Below are 25,354 nucleotides of genomic sequence, written 5' to 3'. Positions count from 1 at the left end.
CAAAGTTTCAAAAAGTTGCTTTGAGCGGAATAAATAAATTCCAAGAAAAAAAAATCATACACTTGAAAATCACATTTCCCCACTTTGAAAGGAAAAAAATAAATTTTCAGGAAAACAAGCACAATTATTCCCTTGAAAATCACATTTTCCCATAAGAGAGGATCCAAACTGGTGTCTCATCCATATAGCCAGGGGCCGATTTACAATTGGGGCACTTGCCCCTACAAGAATTTTCAAAGTATGGATTAGTGAGCTATTGCAACAAATTTTAGTGGCGGTTAAAAAATTGTCACTATTGCCCCCCTCAACTTTTTTTGTTTTGTTTTTTTTTTTTTTTTGCCGTTATGTTACCCCCACAAAAAAATTTATACTCAATGGCGTCTACCGTGGCATGTATTGGTAGGAGTTTAAGACATTGGACTCTTAATCATGCATTTTTTCTATATGGCACAGCCCAACGTGTATGTTCTCCAATAAACATGTGCCATATAGACACCCGTATTTTCCTATAGGATTCCATGAGCAATCATCAACGAAAAGGTGGGCTTCTACCTTTTGTTGATTTCTTGTTTTCTCTCTCTTACTTCCCACCCAAACATAAAGATGGCAAGGCTTCAGTCGGGCAATGATGAATGGAGACCTAAAAAACCCACATACAAAACAAGCAAAAACAAAAAAGGTTCCTCTTGAAACGTGGGGAGGTTAAAAATTATTATGTTCTATTCAAAAGAGAAGCGCACAAAGAAAAAGCAAAAATGCCTAATGAGAGGTGGTGGTAGTGATCCCAATCTGCCCCACACCACCCCATTAGGACGCAACACAAGCATGCACGTCCACCATCAAAGTTTTTGTTACATGGGATGGGACATCACTCTACATGCACCTGTGTCCAAAGGTGGGGGGCGGGTGGGTGGTGCATGTGTTTTGCTATCTCTAGTGTCATTTGCTATTGCTGCCTGTACAAGTCTCCTCATTGATCACGGAAAAGAATTGAAAATATAATGGCTAACTGTACAAATTCCACTATTGTACACTACGAGGCCTAGTTTGAGTTGAAAACAAAGGGAAAAAAAAATACTTCTTTGACTGATCGGTAATGATGGGGAGAAGGGTTTATCTAGAGTCCAGACCAGCTATTAATATATTCCGAATCAGAAAAATTATTCCAAGCTCTCATTCCTGCATCACAAAGTGTCAATTCGAGTAAAAAAAAACACTAATAGCAAATACAATTCTGTTCATATGGATGTGTTTCTTAGAGAGTTGATATTGGCACCCTAACTTTTACTTATTACACCCCAATTTCTTAAATTATTAAAGATTAAAACACACTATTCAAATATAACAAGAGTTGCGCTCAAGTTATTAATCAACACTACAAAACAATATAACACTCATTCAAACAATTTCAGTAGTTGATTACAATTAGGATTAGGCTCACATAAAATCCTAAACCTAAAAAATAGAAATCTAACGAAAAAAGGGGAGAGAGAGATACAATCGGCACCCTAACTTTCACCTATTCTCAAATAAGTAAAAGTTGGGGTGCCAAGGGCAGCTCTCCTTTCTTATCTCTGAATTTAGTACACAAAAAAAGTAGATTCTACCCCATGATAGAGGGGCCGAAGCACTGAGGGAGGGCGTAGTTCGTTTCAGAAAGAATAAAGAGAGACCCATGTACAAATTGATGAACTCTGTAGGCCCTTCATCAGGTTAGTATAAGGTGTTTGTAATGATGGACAGCAAGCAAGTAGAGTCAAAATATTCAATCGAAGGAACCTCGAAATCCAAATATGTCTATTCACTATTAGAGGTGACTCTTTTGGGCATATGCAGTCACATTAAATTCTGGATACAACAGATAGAAGAGGACAGAAGGCCAGCTGTCTTTTGGTTTCACAAGACAGCACCTTCCAAGTTCTGCCGACAGAAGGCCAACCCCCTTTTGTGCTCTGCCTGCAGACCTCCAACTCAAGTCCCTGCATGAGATACCCAAGGAGGAAGACATCTCATTCTCTGGTTGATTACTCTCTCCCTGAAGGAGAGGAATGGAGCAACTTCTTTGTATATTTAGTTAATAGTCAGAGGCAAGAGAGTAGTGAGAGAAGTGAGTGGAATGTTATAATGCGAGTGGTCAAAAAGGGGTTGAGAGTGGAAACTAGCACCAAAAATACAGCTAAATCAACTACCCGCATCCACTAATCCGCACCCAAAAACTACTTAAATCTTCACAAGTGATGTCCCAAAAGACCCGACTGATGTTGAGATTGATTTTTGTTCAAGAGGAACAGCTGCTGAATGGTGCTTTTACAGAAGTACAGACATAATATCTGATTTTAAGGTTATGGTTAGGATAAATTAAAATCGACATTTGAGGCTGTGCGAACTTAAAAGTTTATTGATTTGAGGAACAATATCAATTTGCACCCTTTATGTAAGCTTAGAAAATTAGTCAAACTAGTAGAATTATTTATTTATATTTTTACAGAAATATTGTTCAGGTAATTTTTTCAAAGCTTCATACTGGGTATTGATGTCAAATTTTATTTTAGAGAACTATTGAAATAAAATTTATTGAAATAAAATTTGAGAGATTTTACCATAAGAGAGGTGGTTCTTCTTTAAATGAGTTGAGATTTCTCATTGTTAGGAGTGACTTTGAAGACAGTCTGATGCCTACTAAACCAAGCAGATATAAAAAGTTTCTCATGTCATCTCTTTTCTTCAGCAACTGACACAAAAGATTTGCATATTTTCCTTAAATTGTGTACAGATTTCCAAAGCAGATAATGATAAAATTCCAAGTTATCAAAGTCAAATTTCCAACACAAAACAACAACATTAAACATGTAATGGTTTTTCTTTAAGACTTAAATGTAGGAATTGTGAATGAAAGAAACAGCAAAACAATGTAGTTTGTTACTTACATTAATAATCTGTTAAGATCTGGTGGTGCAAGACTTCAGTTGTGAAGGTTCAGCAGAAGACATAGCCCCACTACTGCCACCAATGGCATGTGTCTTGCCCTATAAATAGTAAAGGGGCATAATTCCCATTTCTAATAATTGAATCCATGCAAAATAGCTAGGAAACCATCAATATCTTCAATAAGTAACAAGAAGCATACAATACAGACAATATTTCCTTAATATGAAAGATTGCTCAAACTAAATACGAGTGCTGTGGTGGCATACAACTTAGACAATTGAATAGCAAGTTCAAGGACAAGTGGATGAGGCTAACATGGTCCCAATTGACCTTGAGAAAGCATATAATAGAATTCATACTATCTACTAGAGCATGAAATGTAGGATACAAATTCCAGATCTATTTCACTCTGTATCCATATTTTACAATTTGATCCAAAATGGGCTGGACAATTGTTAGGAAGAACGGATCCAAATTCCATTCAAAACAAAGCCCCAGTTCCACTTGGATCCTTTATAAGCCCTTTTATGGTTGAAAAAAATAAATCAAACGAAATGATTAAACGCAAGGATATTAAAGATTTTCATTCTTTCTAAATCTGAAATGGTAAATTGAGTTCACTATAAAAAGTTATTTTTCCCAAATCTTCTCTCCTCTCACGAATCTCAATTTTAACCCAGATTAAGTTCTACTCTACTCTACTCTTCACTCTTCCCCATCTTGATTTCTCACCTCCTCTCTTTCCTTGATTCTCTTCCTATTGACCCTCAGTGACACTTCACCAAAATAGCACCATTTAAGATGCCAGCCAAAGTACAATAGTTATCCCTAAAGACAACTTTTGTCAGCTACAAAGGATGGCAACGACAAAGGTTGACGAGCATATTTCTCGATCTTCGGGAGGTGTTGTGCGGCTTTTCTTCCCTACATGATCCTACTTTATTAACTGAGAAGAAAGCTTTGGAAACTATTGCAATGCTTTCCTCCGTCTGGGCTTTGCACATTATCAGCTGAGAAGGCTGCTTTGGAAAGTGTTGGATTGTTTTTTCTTTTGTTCGGGCTTGACGTTTTATTGACTGAGAATGATGCTTCAAAAGCTGTTGTGTTGATTTTCTTCTCTCCGAGCTTTGATAATTATTGAATGAAGATGATGTTTTTTTCTCTAGAAAAGGGCTTTTGTTTCTTGTTCTTCTTTGGAGATGGTGTTTGTAGATTTTGTTCTCTCCAGGCTTCACACTAAATCTGTAGAAAATAATGATTTTTCTCTAGTGAAGGGCTTGTATTGCTAATTCTTCTTTGGAGATGGTGTGCGGGTTTGTTGGATAGCTTTAATTTCTCTCCGGAGAAGGGCATGTGTTGCTTGTACTTCTCTGGTGATTAAGGTCTAAGTCTTAAGCTAAACAATCTGGAACCTGAGAAGGGCTTCCAGGTTTGTTCTACTATCAAATAATCAGGCTTCTGCCCTTTAAAGGATTTCGGTATGATAATCATAGCCTTCGAGTGGGGATAGCTTTCAAACTTTTGTTGGTCCCACATCTGGGCTATTTAGTAATTGGTTCGACTCGTTTTTAATGGATTTGTGGGCCCCAACCATGACTAACCCATTCTTATTGGGTATGTGTGTGAAGGGCTTGCTCTAGATCATTGGAATGTAGTCGAAAAAATAGGTTATATCCATAGAAACCCAAATTCAAGCCACGGGATGCTCGTTACTTGTTGTCAAGTTCAATTGTGGGGTGCATTTAAGGTTTTAGAGGATTTTCTAATTTATGAGAGATGTAGGTACCTTTCTGCATTATTTTACAATTTTGGTATCTAACCATTTTAAATGAACACATGTTATCCCTCTTTTACTCAGCACATAACAAGAGAACTAAAAGTCCAAGGGTTTAGTCCTCATCATGAGGGTTTGTTCTTTGACGTGTTCGTTATTAATTAATGTTATCTACCAACCAATGAATCTCACGCAATGAGTTGTAGTTAAATGCAGAAGGCACGCATAAGGCACTAGGGCATCCTAGCACCGAAGGCAACAACAGACCCCCTTCCATCCAAAAATATTCATGTAGTTAATTAATTTTTAATCAATTATGGTTTGTTCTAATAACATATTTTGTTTACTATCAAGCCCCTATGGGTTTCTTTATGTAATAGGCACTAATTAACTACAAGAATAGTTTTGGTTTTCCATCCAAAAGGTGCATGACTACATATCAATTTCATTGACTTCTATTATAAAACCCACTAGAGGGTGTAGTTTCACAAAGTTGCGAAGTGAGGATAAAATCTTCTCCATCCAGGTCTTTTTTTTTTTTTTTTTCTTGTTATCAACATCAATCCGATAAGATTTTCATCCCTATTTGTGGTTTCTTCTACATAGAAGTGGTCAATGGATATTTAGTTAGAACACGAATTTTATCTCAGGATTGTCATTTAAAAAAAAAAAGAACATTTGAGATATGCCTTTCCAATATAAATTGTGACATCTTTAAAAAATACTTTCAATATACAACGTGAGACAAAATGAAGTAACTATTTTCCCAGATAACATGAGATTGAGATGATAAAGAAAAGAAAGAAAAGGTCAGAACATAAACAGTCCAGAAAAATAGAATGATTCAAATAAGTGCAGAGAAAAAAATGATTAACTACCTCATATGCATGTCCATTGTCTTGAGCATCTTCAAACAGAGATGAGTAATAAGCTGGATCATAGATAGATCCTCCCAAAATCTCGTCAGAATCAGAGGTCTCTCTAACTAAGGCAGGAGATGAAGGATTCAAAAAACTATTTCTTAAATCAAAATCTGCTTCTCGGAAGACTCCATTGTCCACAGATGAGACCCCTAATCTGTATATCTGAATCCACAACAACGAAGATGCTAACCTCACAGAAAACCCAACAATTTGCATAAAAAGGGCGAGCCTCACTGAAAAGACTACAAATGGTCCATAGTTCTCAGAAGAAATGTTCCTGGGCAAGGAACAAAGGTCAACCAGTGTAATGTGTTTTCTAGGGCACAAAGTATTAACTAGAAACATACACTAAATAGAAAAAATGAATTACAAGAAAATATCAATCTTGAATGATCTACAATAAATCAAGATTTAATTGATAAATCATAATTTTCTCTGATGAGCTACATTGGCTAGGAGTGCTACTTTCAAATAGAATAATGTTTGTAAACATGTGAAGATGCAGGTTTCACCGATTGGTCATGGTTTACATGAGTGGTACTTGTTCTTGCTTTTATTATTTATGTGAATTTGCATAAATTTACATTCACTATGCAATTGAAACTGTATTGTAGGACACTAGAACGCTTCGGAGGATCCAAAAGTGTAACTTTAGATCTTGACATCAGTTCAATGTTCAAGGACTCACCTCAAGGATCTTTTAAGAACATTGACGACTATTTCAAGTTGTTTTGTGAGATTCTCGTGTTGGGTTCTCAAACACTGGTTCAAATATAAGTGCCAAGATTAGTAGTAGGATCTGGTATAAGACTTTGTAACATATAGTTTTTGTCACAATGGGAATTTGAGTAGAAGTAAGAAACATTGTATTGGACTAAAAATCATCGGTGATGATTCAAATCACACTGATTTGGGCTAGAAGATCTCCTAGGTAAGGCTAATTAAATGGTAAGTCCGTAACCACTCTATATGGCACACATGCCAAGTTATTGTGCTTAAGCACAAAAAATTTATGTTCTGAGTAGTCAAGCTCAAGCAGCCATTTATGAACAAAGTAAACAAGGCATTCTTGGAAGCTTTATCTACATCAAGTTGTATTTGAAGAACCTTCCTAACTACAATTTGCCAAGTCTACATTCAATGTCAATGAGATCACAAAGTAAATACGAAACGAACTTAGAAATAATGCAGGTAGATAAGATAGTAGCCTACACTTCCCTTGGCTATACAGCTAAATTTTGTGTGTGCCAATAACTATCAATGTGGTTCAAGAATGTGCACTGCCTTCAAACTCAAAATAATTCCCAAAAGGAAACAAACAAATCTAATGCGTCTTAGGATCATCACCACAAGGAAATTCCTCGTATAACCTCCATGTTACCCCATGGTATAAAATCTTGTTTCGTTTCAACGTTTCGGTCTTCTCAAAAATCAAAATGATATTGAAACATTACCGAAACATTTGATATATTTAAAAATGAGTCTTTCAAAGGAGACCGGGGTCAAGGTGCATGTCATCAATTTGAAAACAGGGTATCTCACTTATTTACAAAAAACATGGAGGGTTCTTCTCTAAAACCCCTAGTCTCTGAGAGAAAACCGAGGTCAAGGGCATGTAAACAACTTGAAAACACAAATATCCCTCGCAAAAAAAAATTTAAATAAAGGAAAGAGAAAGAGAGGAGACAAGAAGAAGAACAGAGCTATCCTCAAACTCTGGCACAACTTCGACGATTCAAGTACCTCTCTCTCTCTCTCTCTCTACTTGTGCGTGTGTGTCTATATCATCTCAAAACGTTGAAAATCAAGATATTCTGGTCGATACATTCCAGGTACAAGATTTAGAGCCATGTTATCCTACAACAACATCAACTCAATTCTAGATTTGAGATTGAGAAATCTTTATGAAAAGGGTGTATAACAACATTACTACTAAAATCAAAAGCAATATATGCCCCTATTAGCATACCACCAGCATATTATATGATCGTCATCATTGAAGCCTTACCCCAAAGATTTGGGGTCAGCTAAATAAAACTTGTTCCTTCACTCAATTATGTCTAGAGCAATGTTTTATGTTAATGCAAGTGTATCCATACCACTTTTACTTTCTCAACCCACAACTTTTTTTTTTTTTTATCTTCCCTTTGTTCTTTTAGAACCTTCAAATTTTTTTTTTTTGATAAGTGAAATTTTATTAATAAGAGGATTAGTTGTCCTCAAAGCAAAGATACAACCTAAAATCTCCTACTACTAACAATATCCCACCTAAAAAGGAAATCTTCAAAAAACAACCATCTAAAATCCTTATATCGCTTATACCAAAAAAACAACAAACCAAGAATGTTAAAGATTAACTCTTGCATTGAACTTTCCTTCCTGTCAAATGTGTGTTTGTTCTTCTCTTTCCACAAGCCCCAACAAATTGCAAAGGGCATGAATTTCCACAAAATCTTCAACCTGCCAGAAAAGGTGGTGGACTTCCAACCAAACAAGAAGAAGGTAATGGAGTGGAGTTGACACCAAAAAACCTTAAACTGAGAAAGAAATAAGACCACACATTGTGAGCCACCTCAAAATGAATAAGAAGATGATCTATAGAATCCTCACTCGCTTTGCATATACAACAATAGTCCATCATAACGAGACCTTGCGTCTAAGGAGATCAATTGTAGGAAGCTTATTCAAAGCCGCCAACCAAATGAAAAAAAAAGACTTTGGTAGGCACGTTAAGAATACCAAACAACAGGAGCAGAAAAACATGGATCTTGATTTTCTTCCAGCAACGAATAAAAAGACTTAACTAAAAACACTCGTCTCAACTGCCTTTCCAAATTTGACGATCCACCCTATCCAGGGAAGGACCCGTGAAAGCAAGCAAGTCAATGATTGCGGTTGCATCTCCAATCTCTTAGTCTTTCAATCTTTTTTTGAGCCCAAGATTCAAAGATACACCCCTCTCATTTGGAATAAAAAAAGCAGAGACGGGCATTCTTTTCCTCACAAACAATGAGTACAACCTAGCACGCAAGTCAATAATTGCAGTTGCATCTCCAATCTCCTAGTCTTTCAATCTTCTTCTGAGCCCGAGATTCCAAGAAACACCCCTCTCATTTGAAACCAAAAAGGCAGAGACGAGCATTCTTTTCCTCATGGACAATGAGTACTACCTATCAAACAAACTCTGTAGAGAGGTCTCACTACACCAACAATCCTTCTAGAAGCAAATACAGTCTCCTTTCCTACTCATAGTGAATATGCTCTCCTAAAGCTAAGCCCATATTAGAAGTACCTCACCAAACTCCACACCCATAAGGAAATCTACTCGACTTACACTCTCACCCCCAAAGGATCCTCCCCAAACTTCGCTGCGATTATCTTCAACTTCACATTCCTTCTAATTTGGGGGTTGTAATCGACATTTATTGAATGTGACCAAACCATCTAAATCAACTTTCTCTCAATTTATCACCTAATGAGGCCATAGAAAGCAAGTTCAGATTTGGTAGGATCAATTTGGTTAACTCAAATAATTCAGAAAAATTTTGAACAAAAAATTCATGCAAAGGAACAGACCCAAAAACAAAAAAAATGGGCGATGAATTCAAAAACCTTCCAATTTTCTAAATAATAGGAATTACATCGATTTTTTTCCAAATAAACTATTAATCACCCATTATGGCTTTGATTCCCAAGAGAGTTGGGGTAGATAAATTAAGCGAATTCAGACCCATTAGCTTGGTGAGCTTGGTTTACAAAATTATCTCAAAGGTGTTAGCCTTGCATTTAAAAGTTATTCTCCCCAAGCTGATCGGAGATGAACAAGAGGCCTTCCTTAGGGGTAGACAAATTCTTGATGGAGTTTTGATGGCCAATGAATGTCTTGACTCAAGAATTAAGGATAAGAAAGATGGGATGATAGGGAAAATAGATCTTCAAAAGGCGTATGATCATGTGAATTGGGATTTCTTGGAGTATATGATGGGGAGAATGGGATTTGGGGTGAAGTGGATTAGTTGGATTATGAAATGTGTCACAACGGTTTCCTATTCGATTCTTGTTAATGGTAGTCCGGCTGGTTTTTATAGGAGGTCGAGAGGGTTGAGGCAAGGGGATCCGCTATCTCCTTTCTTGTTTCTTATTGTTGCAGAAGCTCTAGGTAGATTGTTTAGAAGAGCTGTCGAATTAGGAAAGCTTTCGGGGTTTAGGGTGAATGATGGTCCTCTGATTTCACACTTGCAATTTGCGGATGATACTTTGGTCTTCCTGGATCATTCCAGGGACCAAGTGAGGGCGCTTCGGGTTCTTTGGCGTTGTTTTGAGGCAATTTCAGGTTTATATATCAATTTGCTTAAGAGTAAGCTTTTTGGGGTAGGAGATGTGAGAGACATTCCTTTGATGGCTACTACTTTGGGTTGTGGGCATGATACTTTACCCACGGCTTACTTGGGTTTACCACTGGGTGCACCCTATAAGAGTGTTAAAATTTGGGATGGGGTGATTGAGAAGTTGGAGAAAAGATTGAGTACTTGGAAGGCCAAGTATCTCTCTAAAGGACGGAGAGTAACTTTGATAAAAAACACCTTAAAGAGTATCCCGGTTTACTTTCTCTCCTTGTTCACGCTCCCTAGGTCCGTAGAGATCAGATTGGAAAAGCTTATGAGGAATTTCTTATGGAATGACCAGAATGGCAGAAGGAAGTATCATCTAATCAGATGGAAGGTTATCTGTTTGCCCAAGAAGAATGGGGGTTTGGGGATTAGGGGCCTTAGACTAGTTAATAGAGCACTTTTAGGGAAATGGATTTGGAGGTTTGGGGAGGAGAGGGTAGTCTTTGGAGAAGGGTCATTACAACCAAATATGGGGAAAATAGACTAGGCTGGTATAGTAGTGAGGCCAAAGGCACGTACGGATGTAGTGTGTGGAAGGAAATTCAAAAAGTGAGAGAGGAGTTTGAGAAAGGAATCAGGTTCAAGGCAGGCACGGGGGACCGAATCAGATTCTGGGAGAATAGTTGGTGTGGCACATCGTCTCTAGTGGCTCAATTCCCATCTTTGTACGCTTGTTCTCGAAAAAAAAATGAAACTATCGAACGATGTTTGATGCGTAACGAATCCAACTCTAATTGGGATTTGGGATTTAGAAGAAATTTTAATGATTGGGAGGTAATTGACGTGACATCTTTCCTTGAGCTCTTGAATTCACGTCTTCTCAATGTGAGTGATCAGGATAGATGGGAATGGACGAGGACAAAGGGCATGAGATTCTCTGTCAAATCTTTTCATAAATTACTCAACCCTTTTGCAGATCGATCCTTCTCGGGAACCATTATTTGGTCCAATTCAGTTCCTTCTAAAGTATCATTTTTTATGTGGTTGGCTTTTCTTGGTAAAATTCTAACATTAGATAATTTGATTGCTCGGGGTTGGATTACGCCTAATTGTTGCCCGTTGTGTTTGAAGGATGGGGAGTCAGTCGATCAAATTTTTATCCATTGTTCCTTTTCTCATAATATTTGGTCGCATTTTCTGGGTTTATTTCGTATTCAGTGGGTCTTTCCTTGTAAGTTCTCCTCGTTGATTGAAGGGTGGGCCAATAATGATTTCTCTCACAAAAAAAGATTCCTGTGGGTTATTCTTCCATCGGCAATTGCTTGGGGGGTGTGGACCGAGAGAAATAATAGGGTTTTCAAAAGTATGATGAAAAGTGCTCACGACAGCTTCTTAGAGATTTTGGGTTTGTTGTTCCTATGGTCCAAACAGAATTTAGAGTTCAAAGGGACTACTTTTGATGACTTTGTATTTAGATGGAATTCTGTTTGTAATCATTGATGCTTTTGCTTTTATTTTGTGATGTTTTTCTTTTGTGTAGTTATTTGCGAGGCTGTCTCGGCCTCTTGTAATCTTTTACCCCTTCTTTCAATATATTATACTTATCAAAAAAAAAAAAACTACCTCTGCATTTTCAGTAATGTGTCCAACTACATTATTTTGTAGTCTTGCGCTATTGAACTTCTTGCGGATTAAAAAAAAACAGAAGAAACACAATTATTTGAAAATCCAACCAAATTCGGCAATTGACAAGTAAACATGAAAGACATTGATCTCGAGATTAATAACGAACCATATTTGATGAGAGAATAGAATGAACCAGAATATGTCAAGCAAGATTGCACAAGAAAGAAGAACAGCGTAGGTACGTCCAAGGCTCTGACTGCTACTCTCAATCGCGACAAGAGCAAACAACGCTATCGCCAAATTAATCAGTAAAATTCCATTAAACAATGCCCCAAGAGATCCGATCAAAGCACAACCGATCTATTACAAACCAAAAACATGAAACCCTAATTAATAAACACACCGAAAGTTCCAGCTAGCTTAGTTGGGTTCAATTCTCGCCATTAGAGAGTTACTGATCTCATTAAAAACAAGCTTACAAAAATCAAATCAAATGAAAAACCCTAATTTGGAATCAAGAAATGAAGAGAAACGTTACTTGAATGTAGATGAGAATGACAGCGAAGGTTTGAAGCTTGTCGTAATCACGAAGAAACGATCGAATCCGAGTTCTTAATGAAGAACACAACGTCATAAATGGGAAAAAAAAAATTATTTAAAAAATCGATGCCCAATAAAATTTTCTCAGAGACACAGAGAGAGATTAAATACTTTAAGCAGGACTACATTGATGAAAGAAGTTTAAAAAATAAAAAAATAAAAAAAAAAATTTGGAAGTTTGGGCAGATTCTTCAAGGAAATAAGAGCAAAAACCCCAATTTTCCCCCTTTTTTGGCCTTTTCTTTAGAATTAGAAAAAATAAAAAGAACGAATTTTTGTTATTTTGCTCTTAGAAAATATTTTTAAAAAGGACTAATTTTGTTATTTTGTTTTTGTTTTATGTAGAGGGAGAGAACGGAAGTGCAACTGCCACTCGCATTCTAACTTGCACCGTTGCGACCCATTGTTAGGTAGGGATGTACATTCGGATAACCAGACCCGAATCCGACCTGATTTTTTTATATTGATCGGGTATCCATGAAACCGGAATCGAACCTGCCAATCTCGAGTACGGATAAATAGCCAAAATGTATACACATACCCTATCCAAACCCGATTTTTCGGGTACAGATTCAAATATGCACTAAAATATATTAAATTTTAAATTTTAAAATATTATAATTTATATAAATACTTTAAAGTTAAATTTTAAATTCAAATTTATATAAATACATTAGCTTCTAAATTATATTTTCATTTTTTAATTATATAAATACTTTAGTTTCTAGATTAAAGTTTAAATTTAAAAATATGTAAATTTTACATTAGAAAATTTTGTAATAAAAAAATAGAATGTATATATTAATCTAAATAATGATTGATAAAAAAATTAATCATATATTGAAACAAATCTCAGAATGCATTTGTATGATTATATATTTTTACAGTAGATGGGCGCATATTGGGTTGGATTTTGAGGCCCAATTAGAATGAGACCGTTTACAAACCAGCCCATTGACAACACCATTTGTGTAAGACTATGAGGTTTTTTTGTACTTTCAGAGATGTCAATGAGTTACGACTTTGTAGCGATCTCTTCACACAAGAAGCCATGCAAAGAGAACAGAACTCTACTTGATTTTAATGAAACCCTGCATATTTTGATTAATATATGAGAAGCCCACTTGTTTTCAAACTACTAAAAGACCCATTGACCTTGGTCTCCTCTTGAAGACCTTACATATTTATCTCAGAAAGTCTCGAATGTTTCGCAATGATTTCAAGAATGTTTCGGTTTTTTTCAAGAACCGAAATATTTAATCGAAACGACATTTTAAACCTTCTATGCAACAAAACATTTGAAGGTGAGATCAAAACCAAATTTATTTATATAAAAGTGAAAATTTTGTACATCAATTATTTGCACAATTTTTTTTTTAATGCAAGGAACTCCTATTAAGAACAAACACGACTAAGAAATAATAGTTTAGACCTTTTGTTGGAACTTTTATATAGGTGGGATCCAGATTGTTAGATTTTAATTTTGGATTTTCAAAAGAGTCGTGTTTTTCTGACGCCCCCTGATGTGGCATGAGCTAGAACCATAGATTTTTCCCATGAGATTCACAACCGTGCATCCCATAAATATGTGCAGTTGTGTATCCCGAAGAAAAATTTATGATTTGAACTCATGCCACATCACGGGGCGTGTGTCAGAGGGGATGTCAGAAAACCATTATTCTTTTCAAAATCAGTCTAAGAAAACTAATTTCTAGAATCCAGAATCTCATTAGACGATACTATTCTAGGGTAACACAAAAAACTGATTCCACAATCACAACGAAAGGATTCTACTCCATTTTTTTTATGATGAGAAAATCACTTTTATAATCCAAATCAAATATAACATGGGATTGTAAAATTGGATTTTTGGCAAGAATCTAATTCTAGAATTCGAACCAAATGCCCATTGGGTTCTAACTTATATAACTGTAAAAGGGGGGGTATGATAACAAGTTCTGAGATAATGAGAATCAAGTGAAGCCTCTCTCATTTGTCATGGTCTTTTCAAGATCCATCGCGGCCTTCTCACCGTTTTTCTTAGAAACACAAAATCAGAATTTTGCTTCTTGGAAAAAACATGTCTAATGGGCTTCCACCAAAAGCACAACAAACGTCTAGGCCTTCAACTAATCACAAAAAAGTGATTCCCCACAATAAAATTTCCGTCGATATCAAAGAGATGGTTCTAGAACTTGATGAGATTTTTGTGGACCTTTAAAACTAACCGACACGTTAATGAGATTCTCGTGTTTGTTCTTTCGATACTCTTGATTTGTTCATTGCCGTTGACTTCTACACTTGTGTCCTCCGAGTCAACAAAACATGTATCTTGTCTATAATGTTTCAGAGCTTCAGAAACGTTCACGACCTGAAAATGGAACATAAATGAACATAGTAGAAGAATAAATTGTTCTTCGATTACTTCATGAATCTAACTCGTCCACACAATCATCTCACCTTATCTAATTGGTGCACATTACTATCCTCTATGCCATGTAAGTAGTCTGACAATCAAAAAGCTTATTAGAAAAAAACTTCCCATTTCGAAATGAAATTAAGAGAATATCAATAAGGTATTATAGGCGAAAAAATAATTGAAAAAATCGTATAATGTACCTGAGTACGCCTCATCTTTGAATATAAGTAAACTACAAGGCATCAATAGGGTAGAGAAAGGACGATGGTAATCCGAACATGTATCAGTCTCATTCTCAACTTCTACTTTATCAGAATTTGAATTTACGATGATAGTTCTTTCTGTGTTAGTGCAATCTATCAATTTCGTGTGTGGGTTGAAGTTCATCACAGCCGGTGATCCAAGTGAGAGAATGGCTACAACCGGAAAATAAGCAGGCCCATCCTGGTGTGGCTGAATCATGCATAGAAGACAAGTTAAGTCTAACACAACTGTGATGCTAGTAAAAAAACAAATCTACTTGGATTAGTGAAGCATAAATATGATAATGTCACAATGAAGAAGACAAATTCCATTAATTAAGTATTTGCATTGTCATCTAATAGTAGTAATAAAAATTAAATGACTCAAGAAATGACACATGATCTTGACTGTAAAAACACAAAATTTAATGGTTGAGATTTATGAGTATCTCAACAATATGTATCTTGATGATCTTATCTCGAGGGTAATTTTCAACCTGTGTTTACACGATCAAGATCTCGTGTCATTTCTTGAGTCATATTACTTGAGTCAACGGAACCCAACCAAAAAATTAAATATGATTTGTGAACACGTGGGCTTGAGCCAGCCATTACAAAGTCAGTGCCACAAGTTCAAACCAAATTGACCAAACAACCAAAAATAATAAAAAGAAAACTGTAAAAAAAAATGAAAATGAGAAAGGGGTGTTAGTTGCGAACCATGATGCCTTGGTTGGGGAGGTATTCATTGATGAGCACATGATTAATTGCTGATGGGAACAGACCAGTCTCTTCACATATTCTATGTGTAATTTTTGTTAGCCAAGAAGGCACTGCACAAGTAAAAGAGAGAGAAAATGAAGACTTATACGCATACATATCAAATTAAACTCCCATATGTGTTCAGTATTTTGTTTCAACCCATTTAAGGTTCCAAACATGGAAAATTAGAAACAAAAGCATTCGGAGAAATGTAGTAGTGGCTCCAATAGACTAAAAACAAAGAGAAAGTTGACCAAGATGGTTTGGGTATGTTGATTACTACCCCAGTTAGAAGAAAGATACAAAGTAGAAGGTTCTGAAAGAGCGAGAGGAAGACCCAAAAGAACTTGGATGGAGATAGACAGTGAAAGCAGATATGAGCCCACGCTCAATAATGTACGACTTGACTTTGGCCGAGTGGAAGGAAGGAACGGGATTTGTTAGCCAACCCCAAATCTTTGAGATAAGGCTTTGTTTTAACCACAATTATGCATTAGCCGGTATATGATCCATTGTGCATATTGTTGAGGTTTGGGATTCATTCCTTGGCTACCTATTGCATGCAGCTACATGCGACGCACACTTACATGTCTTTGTGTATGCATCATTAGCAAGTCCACAAAACATTATGCATCTACTATACACATTTTTTTCCATGAGTCGCGAGCCAAAACGGTGTTCTATTCCAAAAGCAAAATACAGTGTCTATGTGGCACGTGTTTATTGGAAAACAAACACATTGGGCTGTGTGCCAAATAGAAAAATGACTTAGTTAGTAGCCCAATGTGTCTTAAACTCCTACCAAAACATGCCACGTAGACACCGTTCCTATGCTTAGGAACATGACACTGTCCTTGATCCCGACTCTTTTTCCATTTTTATTCAAAATATATTGTAGGTCAATTTTTTTTCAAGAACAGTTAAAATTCAAATATTTTACCTGCAATATTATTCACAAATTATATCCCGATTTTTTTTTTATAGGAAAAGTGGTTAATCGACCCAATTCTTCCAAATAAGGCTTTGTAGGTGAAGGCTGAAATTACTAAGAAAAAATTCCTATAACTCAACCTTTTCTGTATCATATTTTTTCGATATGGCAATTTGCTAACTCTGCTCATATACAATTAGAGAAATACTAAGTGTGGACTAATTCTATTTTCCAATATTTGGAGATACTTAGAGGGTGTTGGCCAATTTGATATACATACACGATAAGTAGATATAAATATAATATATATAAATTACCAGAGTTTGATAAGTATAATTTCAATGTTTATATGTTACATAGAACATTGATTTTTCTACTTACATTCCTGAGGCAGAAGACCCTTTTCATGAACAACACCTCCTGTGTCAATTACAAGAAGAAATTTTAAACATTTCAGGGATTCAAAAAAGAAAATTTTGATTTTTGAGGGACTAAAATAAAAAAAAACAAACCCCAGTTCTGTAATCTCCTGTTCTTCAGAGATTTCCACTTGGATATGGGTGACTGATAAATCTGTAAAATTTCCACCAAAAATAAACAAATAAACCAGAATCAAAACTAACCAAGAGAAGCAAATAAAAAAAAAAAAATTAAAGTATAAAAAATAATTTTTTTTTTTAAAAGGAGGTCAAGAAATTACATGATGGAGGAGATTGGTTTGCTCAGAATCTGAGATGAAGTTGGGAATGTAAATCAAAGTTGGCAGAGAACCAATAACCAAGTCTTTAATATTCTTCTTCTTCTTCTTGCCTTCTTCCATCCTCCACTCTGTACATGCTATGTGCTAACGTGCGCCTTGGAATTGGATGGGATGCACTGCTGCTCTTAACCTAACTAAGAAGAAAAGAATTTGACTAGGAGTTGGGTTGAACCCAAAACTCGACCCGTTTCTATCTGATATATGGAATTGGATCTAGGTTTTTTATTCAATTAAGAAACCGGATCGGTTCTCAATCCAATATGGCCATGATCCATAAAATGTGAGACGGTTTATAAATTATATGATATATTTTGTTTAAAAATAATGTTGAAGTGACTTCAAGATTGGACGGCACATGGCACACTCTGATGTGAAAGTGAACGGGAACTATAAATATTTTTTCTCGAGATATGAGTGAAAAAGTATCTATGGGTCTTATCCACTTTCATGTCAAGAAGCATGATAAGAGGCTCAATCTTGGGGGACACTCCACACGACTCTTTATTTAAATATATGGGATTGGTTTCTTGTATTTGACCCGATCCAATTTATATTGGATTGGATTTGGATCATAATATTGAGATTATATAAAAACCCAATCCAAACTGATATGTGTTGTGTCATGTTTTGATGCACCACTCATTTAAGTTTTGGTTAAAAGTTTATTTCAATAAAATGTTGAGTCATGCATGGCTACATACTCTACTAATATGATACTTTGGATCTGGATCAAGGATTTGAGTTTCGATATGGAGTGGATTTGATCAACTATCGGATTGGTTCTGGATTGACCAATCCCGATCTGCTAAAATGTGAGAATTTCTGTAAATTATATTTCACAATTGCACTTACATCTCCTATAGTTAGCCGATGAGTTTAATTAACCCCCTTCCATATACTTAACGTCAACCAAACAGTTAAAAAAATGATTTTTTTTTACATTTCAGGGTAAATTTGTATCATCCCCCTGCAAAATAGGTGAAATTAGGGTCACCCCCTCTCTTCATGAAATGCAAGATGAGGTTCGTCCTTGGACTTTCGTTGACTCAATCAAGTTGTTTATCTAAATTGTTTCTCCATTTAATGGAGACTGTTAAAAGTACAAAATACCCTCAAATATATGAAATGATGAAAATACCCTTACTCACTTAACGGTTCAATCAATTGATCGTGTCATTCATCTTCTTCTTCACTATTATTTACTGTTGAAATGAAAGGACGACAAAACCTTAGCCCCTTTGAAACTTTTCTCTTTGATATCAATTGTAAATGGTTGGATTCTAAGCATGTTTTCATCGTTTTCAATTTGAGATTAACCCAATGCTTTGGATCACCACATACAAAACGCTCGAGTTGATAATTAAATTAAGAAGAAATAGAAATTAGTAAAAAAAAACCTTTTGAAAATATATTTGTTAGTATTACTCCCCCCGCTTTCTTGCCCTGCGTAGAACAAATATGTTATTTCTATTATTTTTTCAAACAAATAAAATTAATGAGTTCAAAAAAGTCAAAATAACTCACCTCAACTTTCTCACATTTACTTGTTGTGTCAAAAGTTAAAGAAGATCAAACGAAAATATGATTCATTAATAGTAAATTCTCTTCTTAAATGGTAGAGCTTATAAATAAAGATGGAAACCCCTCTTCTCAGTATCAAATTCAATCAAATCAGTGAATTAAACATGATCAAATGATGAGAAACCCTAGTTCATCTTCATTTTCTTAAAGAAGATGAACTTAGGATTTTGGGTCCAATCTAAAAATTTACAAAATTTCAATCCAAAGGCAGAGATAATTTCTTTTTTTAAGGAGAAGTATAATGAATAACATTTTCGTAAAATCACAATTACAATGGTGTTTTCGATATTTAAAAAATATGAAGTCATCAAAATAAATATTGTTAACGGACATAATGGGTCAACCAAAGTCCAGGAGGGCAGACCTCATCTTTTATTTTGTAGGGATAACCCTAATTTTACCTATTTTGCATGGGGGTCTAACTAAAATACCCTAAATTTTATAAAGCCCATTTTACCCTTTTTAAAATATTATTCATTTTTATAAGAAAAAAAAATATATCACTATGAAAAAATGAGTTCACTTGTGAATGCTTAGATAAGGATATTTTGATAGTTTTAAAATTTAATTTTTTTCATAAACAAAATAAAATGAGAGGGTAAGATAGTAAAATAACATCTGAACTTTAACACCGTATGTGAAAGAGGAGGTAAGTGCAATTGTCCAAATGTTAGGGTGTTAACATGGAATTATGTGAAATCACAGGGGCTCAAAGTGTAATTTTCCTTAAAATAACTCAACCAACAAGGGTCCGATCCGATTCGTATTGGACCAGTTTTGTGTTTAATGATTCAATTTGATCCTTATCGGACTGTCAAAGTCCAATCTGATCAGATCCGGACCGGATCCATTGACTGGCCTTGTAAAGAGTTGGATATATAATGGGCCGGGCTTGATCTAAGAACAGAATTATTTGAGCCCACATTCATACTTATAACATCTTCCATATAACTTTTATAGATTGATTATTCCAATATTTTAACAACCAAATTGACCATAACACAGAAAATTTGTCAAATTGGTTCGACCACTGGTCCGAGTCAGTTGAACCAAGTTACATTTTTTATTACATAATTTAGAGAATACATGAAGATTTTATCTAAATTATTTTATATATATATATATATTTTCACAACAATATGACAATATTACGGAAAACAAACATAATTTTCAGTACTTTAATTCACGCTTAATAGTTTCAAAGTTTTTTTTTTTTCAATTAAACAAACGGTCCCTAAGTACGAGTCGAGCTGGAGTAACATTGAAATGTACATCGTGGGGGACATTTCTGATGTGGATGTGTGTCAGAACCATCAATGCTTTTCATCGAGATATGAGTTGATGAAAAACATCTATGATTACGACACACATGCACGTCAGAAATGTCTCCCACGATGTACATTTTAATGTTACTCAGCATTATCCCCTAAGTATTTATTATTAGGGTTTGATTATTAAATGATCTTTGCATTAATGAAACATTCATTATTTTGATTATTTACAAAAACAAAAAAGACCCAATACCCCATTTCGTAATATTTTTTTTTACGAAAACAGCCTTCTGATATACGTTGTTGTAAGGAGAATTTGATGACCTTTATGCCCTTGAGTTGATTGTAGGTTTCGAGGATGGGTAAATAAATAAAGAAATAGCAAATGTAGCCATAAAATATATAATTGTTTTGGTTAAAAAGTAATTTTTGTAAATATTAAAAAATGGCTGGCTGGTTCAGTAATTTTTTCAAACCATTTTCATAAAGACTAATGGACCTATTGGACCTATGTAAAGAAGAAGTGCACATCCATCGAAGGAGGGTGACGAGCCCTCTAGCCAAGGCAGGCCTTCTTTGGGTGGCCTTTAGAGAGGCAAATACATCTTATGTTTGGGCCTGAAGAGAGGCTATTAGCAGTTATGATTTGGGCTCGAATTTGACATATTTGAACAATTGTAAGCAAAAGTTGTTTTGGTCAGGCTTGGGCTAACTCCAGACCTATACATCCACAACTGTCCAAAAGAGGGTCCATCCAAATAACCTGGGTTTCTTTTTCAAGAACCAATCGAAATAAAATATCAAATCGGATTCGGATTCGGACCTGATCCAACTCTTATCGAATTGGTTCTGGATCTTGATCTGATCCATTGGGAGTTCTACGTCAATTGGTGGGGTTGAAAGAATGTGCCAAATGGCATTTTTTGGATTTTCTATCTCAAACTTTTGAAGCTTCATTCCAAAATTCAGCCTGTGTTGATGATTTCAAACCGTTGGATCTGAGCATTTTTGGTCATGATCTGGGTAACAATGCATTTACTGAAGAAATAAAATCGAATGGCTAAAAATCACCAATCAAGATGCCTTACGGTGAGTAGTTTCATCAAAGGGTGAGGTAAATATTGACGAGATCAATAGCTCTGAAGAGTGTCCACATGGCAATAATTGGGGTGATGATATGGGGATAGGTGTTTGTGATCAACAAATCTAGTTTCCTAATTTGAACACATGAAGTAAAATGAAGAAATATTACAAATGCATGAAGTGTAGGCTAAGCTAACTAACAACATCCCAAAATGAATTATCATAAAAGCTATCAATCAAGAGTTGCTCTCTATTACTATTCTCCTTTTGTACTCTCCCTCGTAAGACCCACGAGAGTCTCATGTTCGATAATTGAATGAAATGGTAAGTTGTCCTACCAAGATGATCATTATCGTCGAAAATCATTCATTCCAATATCACTAACTATATGAATAAGTTAATCTGAATTAACGATTTATTTCATAATCCCGATTCTTCAAATTCCAACTAATCTTTCAAGAATTTACGACCATTAAAATGAATAAATTTTTTTCTTCTTTAGATGACTTCCACAATATAGCAAGCCACCAATACAATTTAATTCTATGAAAACATGATATTCATGCAAACCCTACAAGAATACTGATAGGGGGGCAAATAATATAAACTTAACTCATAATAAGGCTCTCGATGGATTGGGTTTGAATCGGTTTAGAGTGCTAAGGATTAGATCGGTCCATTGTTGGATTGAGTTTTTATTTACTTATTATTAGACCTCAATATTAGAATCCAAATTCGATCCAATAGCAATTGATCACATCTGGATTAGATCAAATCTAATTCAATAAAACTTCGTATACTAAACAAAACATCTATATAATAAAATACATCTGTAAGACCTATTTTTTGGGGGGACAAACTTTCATCCAAGTAAGACAAACATCTCATCATATTACAGTCTTGTGTAGTTCACTTTATTATCTTTCTCTTCACCCTTTTAAATTTGTTTTATTTACACTTTACTCATTTATCCCACTTTATTATTTTTCATTTTTTACCCCTCAACATTAAAATTTTTTAATAATACTCTCTAATTTTATTTCTTTTTTCTATTTTACCCCCTTAAGCCCAAAGAGGATGCCCATGCCTTCTAGTATACTATAATCTACAACTCTATCAAATTGAGACATGGTTAATCCAAAACCGATCTGATAGATTATCAAACCAGATCCTCATCAAAACCCAAATCCTCGATTTGGATCCAAAGTTATCATATCGTAATGGATTGGATATTAGATATCTAATATCTAATATCCAATCCATTGGCAGCCCAAACTCAACCATTAAAAGAGTAAAGGAGAATGATTAGAGACAAAGCTAAAGGGCAAAAAAAAAAGTTATCCATGCATAGCCCAAAGGCCCCAAAGAGACACACCTTGAGGAATCAATTACACCTTTATTCTCTTCTCTATTCATCACTTTCTTACAAGCTATTATCACCAAACAAATACTAAAGGGTAGCTTTAGACACCTCATGTTGCTCTTTCCAAAATTTAAACCCTAATTTCCAGCCTATTAGGAAGGTTCATTGCATCCTTCCTTTAAATTCAAGTTCCAAACCCTTTATTATACATCACAAGTGGAGCAGGGTTGTTGAACTACACTGGCCCTCCATTTCCTACAATTCTGACCCACAACACATCAAATCTCACCTGTCCTGTTACCCTATCAACCACCTTAAAGAAACAAAAAATAGGCAACTATATAAAGTGCCTGATTTAGATATACCCCTCCATGTTTTGGTGAATATTTGAGGTATTCCCTATGTTTCAAACTGATGACATATGTGATGCCCCCTGACCTCTCTAAGAGACTAACGAAAATGATCGAAGAGTCTTCGATTAGAATTATATTCACAAAGTTGGGACTAGGAAATTTCACTATGAAGACATATCGATCGTCAAATTAAAGAAATGAATAATATTGTGTTGGTGATCGATCAAGACATGACTAAGGTCCATGTCACATCCACCACATAAAACCGATCTTATATATGTGTTAGAGTCAATGAGGAGTCTATTAATTGTGTAAAAACTATACAAAATGTGTCCTTTCTTGATCTTTTAGTAGGTTAAAGATGCTAGTAGGACCTATAAATAGGATTATGGTCTCCATCTTAATTCTTTCAATGAATTTCATACACTTTACCCTCATATTATCCTTAAAATTCTTTCTCTTTTTTACTTTCAAACCTTAAGAACAATGGATTGAAGGCAAGGTTGGAACGATAGACTAAAAATATTTAATTTTTCATAGAGGATTTTTTTGGAGAAAGACCAATAAATTTTTGCTAAAGATTTAATATGACCCATTTAAGTCATTTTTCCATTAGCTTTTCAAATAGACCAAGGTCAAGGGAGGTATGTGTACCTCAAATATTCACCAAAAATGTGGAGGGTATGTATGCCATTTGCTCTTGGAAATATTCAATAGACCCCAATTGATCTAATTAATTGATTATATCCTAATTAAAATACTAATGGTACTATTAATAATATTTTTCCATAATCTCTACAACTTTTTTTTTTTTGATAGATAGGTATCCCTATAGATAGCGGACCGGTCCCGTATTTGGACTTTCCCTAGTCCATAGACCATGGTCATGTCGAAGGACTAGTCCTGGGGCACGTGCAACGCCCGCACATCACACACACTATGAAAGTGAGGGGTGTGCCCTCGAGGTGGCACTTGAGGAATTAATGCTCATATTGGACATCAAACTCATGACCTAAAACTTGTTAGTTATTATGACAAGTTGATTAAAAAAACAAATCTTCTCATAGGTAGTATTACATTACTTCGCGCGCTCTATCATTTCTACTACTTTGTTGCTTGAAATGAATTACTGATTGATGATCGAAAACATCTAATCTTACTTATTGGTGATAATCATCTATCTTTATCATTTTTTGAATATATCAAAGCCAGTGGCTCATTAGATTAAGTCTGTCATGGTCATCTAATACAAGAATACTTTGACTCTTTTTTAATGTGTGAGCCAAACATTAGATCAAGTTACTTTGGCATTCCTGATCTTAGAAATCCATTTGTTGGTTTACTTCAAGAACATTTTCATCATCAAGAACGACGATTTTAATTCAATCGACAATTTAGACTTTGCCAACATGAATATTATTTAATCATTTTTCTTGTAACAAAAATAAAAGTAAAATTGCAACAAATTTTTTTTTTCTAGATGGACCTCTTTCAATATCATGACTAAAATGATAAAAGAAAAAAAAATTAAAAAAATTAAAAAAAAAAATGAAGAAGAAGGGAAACAAAACATTAGTCAGTGAGACATCCACTTATAATTGAGACAATTGGGGTTTATATAACCTTATCCCAAATGCCTAACACTAATTTCCAAACTGATTTTTTTATTTGGGTCTCTATTTTATTTTATTTTTCTCTTTTTTATACTATAAAAAAGAATTCAAATTTGAAAGCGGAGAATACATTCCTATCTCAAGCACACAAACATGGGGAATCAATCTCCTCTTGTCTCTCTTATCCTTTGTTTTTTTCCCTAGAACAAGCTTAGAGTCCAAGTTTGATGGACCCTAGGGACACTAAGGCCTAGTTTCTTTCCTAAATCCATAGTATCATCCTCTCTAACAACCCTATCTTCTTCTTGATTTTTGAATGTTGGGAAAAATAATTTTTTTAAGGTGAGGGGTAAAAATGTTACCATGTTCCACAATCAAGTGAGGGTTCTCGATTAATTCATCGCCTTAATCCGCTAACCCCTAATTCGGAGAATTTTATGAATTATTTGAAAATTTTGAGAGTTTTGTGACTATGTTTGTGAGAGTGTTATTGTTTTAGGCGGCTTTTTTTTTTTTCGGAGGGGAGGCATTTTTATTTTTTTGTTGACATTTTGATAATTATATTAAAAGTTTTGATATTTTTATTGTCAATATAATTTAAAATGTTGTAAATATTTTGAAGGGTATTATAATAGTAACCAATTTTTTTTTTAGGGTATTACTATATGAAAAATCCGTAACTTTAAATTCCTCTAGACCACAACAAACACTTTAGTAAGCGGGAATTTGGTCTTGATAGCTTCTCACTTTTGATTATTTTTTAATTTCTATGTTTGGTGGGAAGGACTTCGAAG

The 25,354-nt window shown here is 34.9% G+C and overlaps 2 protein-coding genes across 10 annotated transcripts; both read right to left on the bottom strand.

The window, feature by feature from the left end:
- Nucleotides 1–347: 347 nt before the first annotated feature.
- Nucleotides 348–12,469, bottom strand: LOC147400649 (uncharacterized). Of its 9 annotated transcripts, none has more exons than XR_015179458.1 (6): nt 12,121–12,469; nt 11,749–11,942; nt 5,581–5,902; nt 2,928–3,058; nt 2,601–2,731; nt 1,335–1,979 (listed from the first exon to the last, which is right to left on the bottom strand). XR_015179458.1 is itself a non-coding variant. In XM_086446433.1 (5 exons), the coding sequence occupies exons 1-4, from the start codon at nt 12,214–12,216 to the stop codon at nt 2,963–2,965; spliced, it is 708 nt and encodes a 235-aa protein (XP_086302559.1). In that variant the 5' UTR covers nt 12,217–12,469; the 3' UTR covers nt 348–640; nt 2,928–2,962. The 9 variants fall into 9 exon arrangements, 6 of the variants coding, with proteins under 6 accessions (XP_086302559.1, XP_086302562.1, XP_086302556.1 ...); XR_015179460.1 differs by having other exon boundaries at nt 2,928–3,026; nt 12,121–12,461; XR_015179459.1 differs by lacking the exon at nt 1,335–1,979 and adding an exon at nt 1,986–2,330.
- Nucleotides 12,470–14,004: 1,535 nt separating this feature from the next.
- Nucleotides 14,005–17,413, bottom strand: LOC147400648 (oxidoreductase). Its single transcript, XM_086446420.1, has 7 exons — nt 17,237–17,413; nt 17,049–17,109; nt 16,918–16,956; nt 15,564–15,676; nt 14,802–15,054; nt 14,643–14,689; nt 14,005–14,553 (listed from the first exon to the last, which is right to left on the bottom strand). The coding sequence occupies exons 1-7, from the start codon at nt 17,354–17,356 to the stop codon at nt 14,371–14,373; spliced, it is 816 nt and encodes a 271-aa protein (XP_086302546.1). The 5' UTR covers nt 17,357–17,413; the 3' UTR covers nt 14,005–14,370.
- Between the last annotated feature and the right edge of the window lie 7,941 nt (nt 17,414–25,354).

Source organism: Akebia trifoliata, chromosome 6 (assembly GCF_017979445.1).
Source record: "Akebia trifoliata isolate Shusen 1 chromosome 6, ASM1797944v1, whole genome shotgun sequence".
NCBI classification, from domain to species: domain Eukaryota; kingdom Viridiplantae; phylum Streptophyta; class Magnoliopsida; order Ranunculales; family Lardizabalaceae; genus Akebia; species Akebia trifoliata.
Note: the sequence above shows the minus strand (reverse complement) of the source record. Positions and strands in the feature narration are given on the sequence as shown.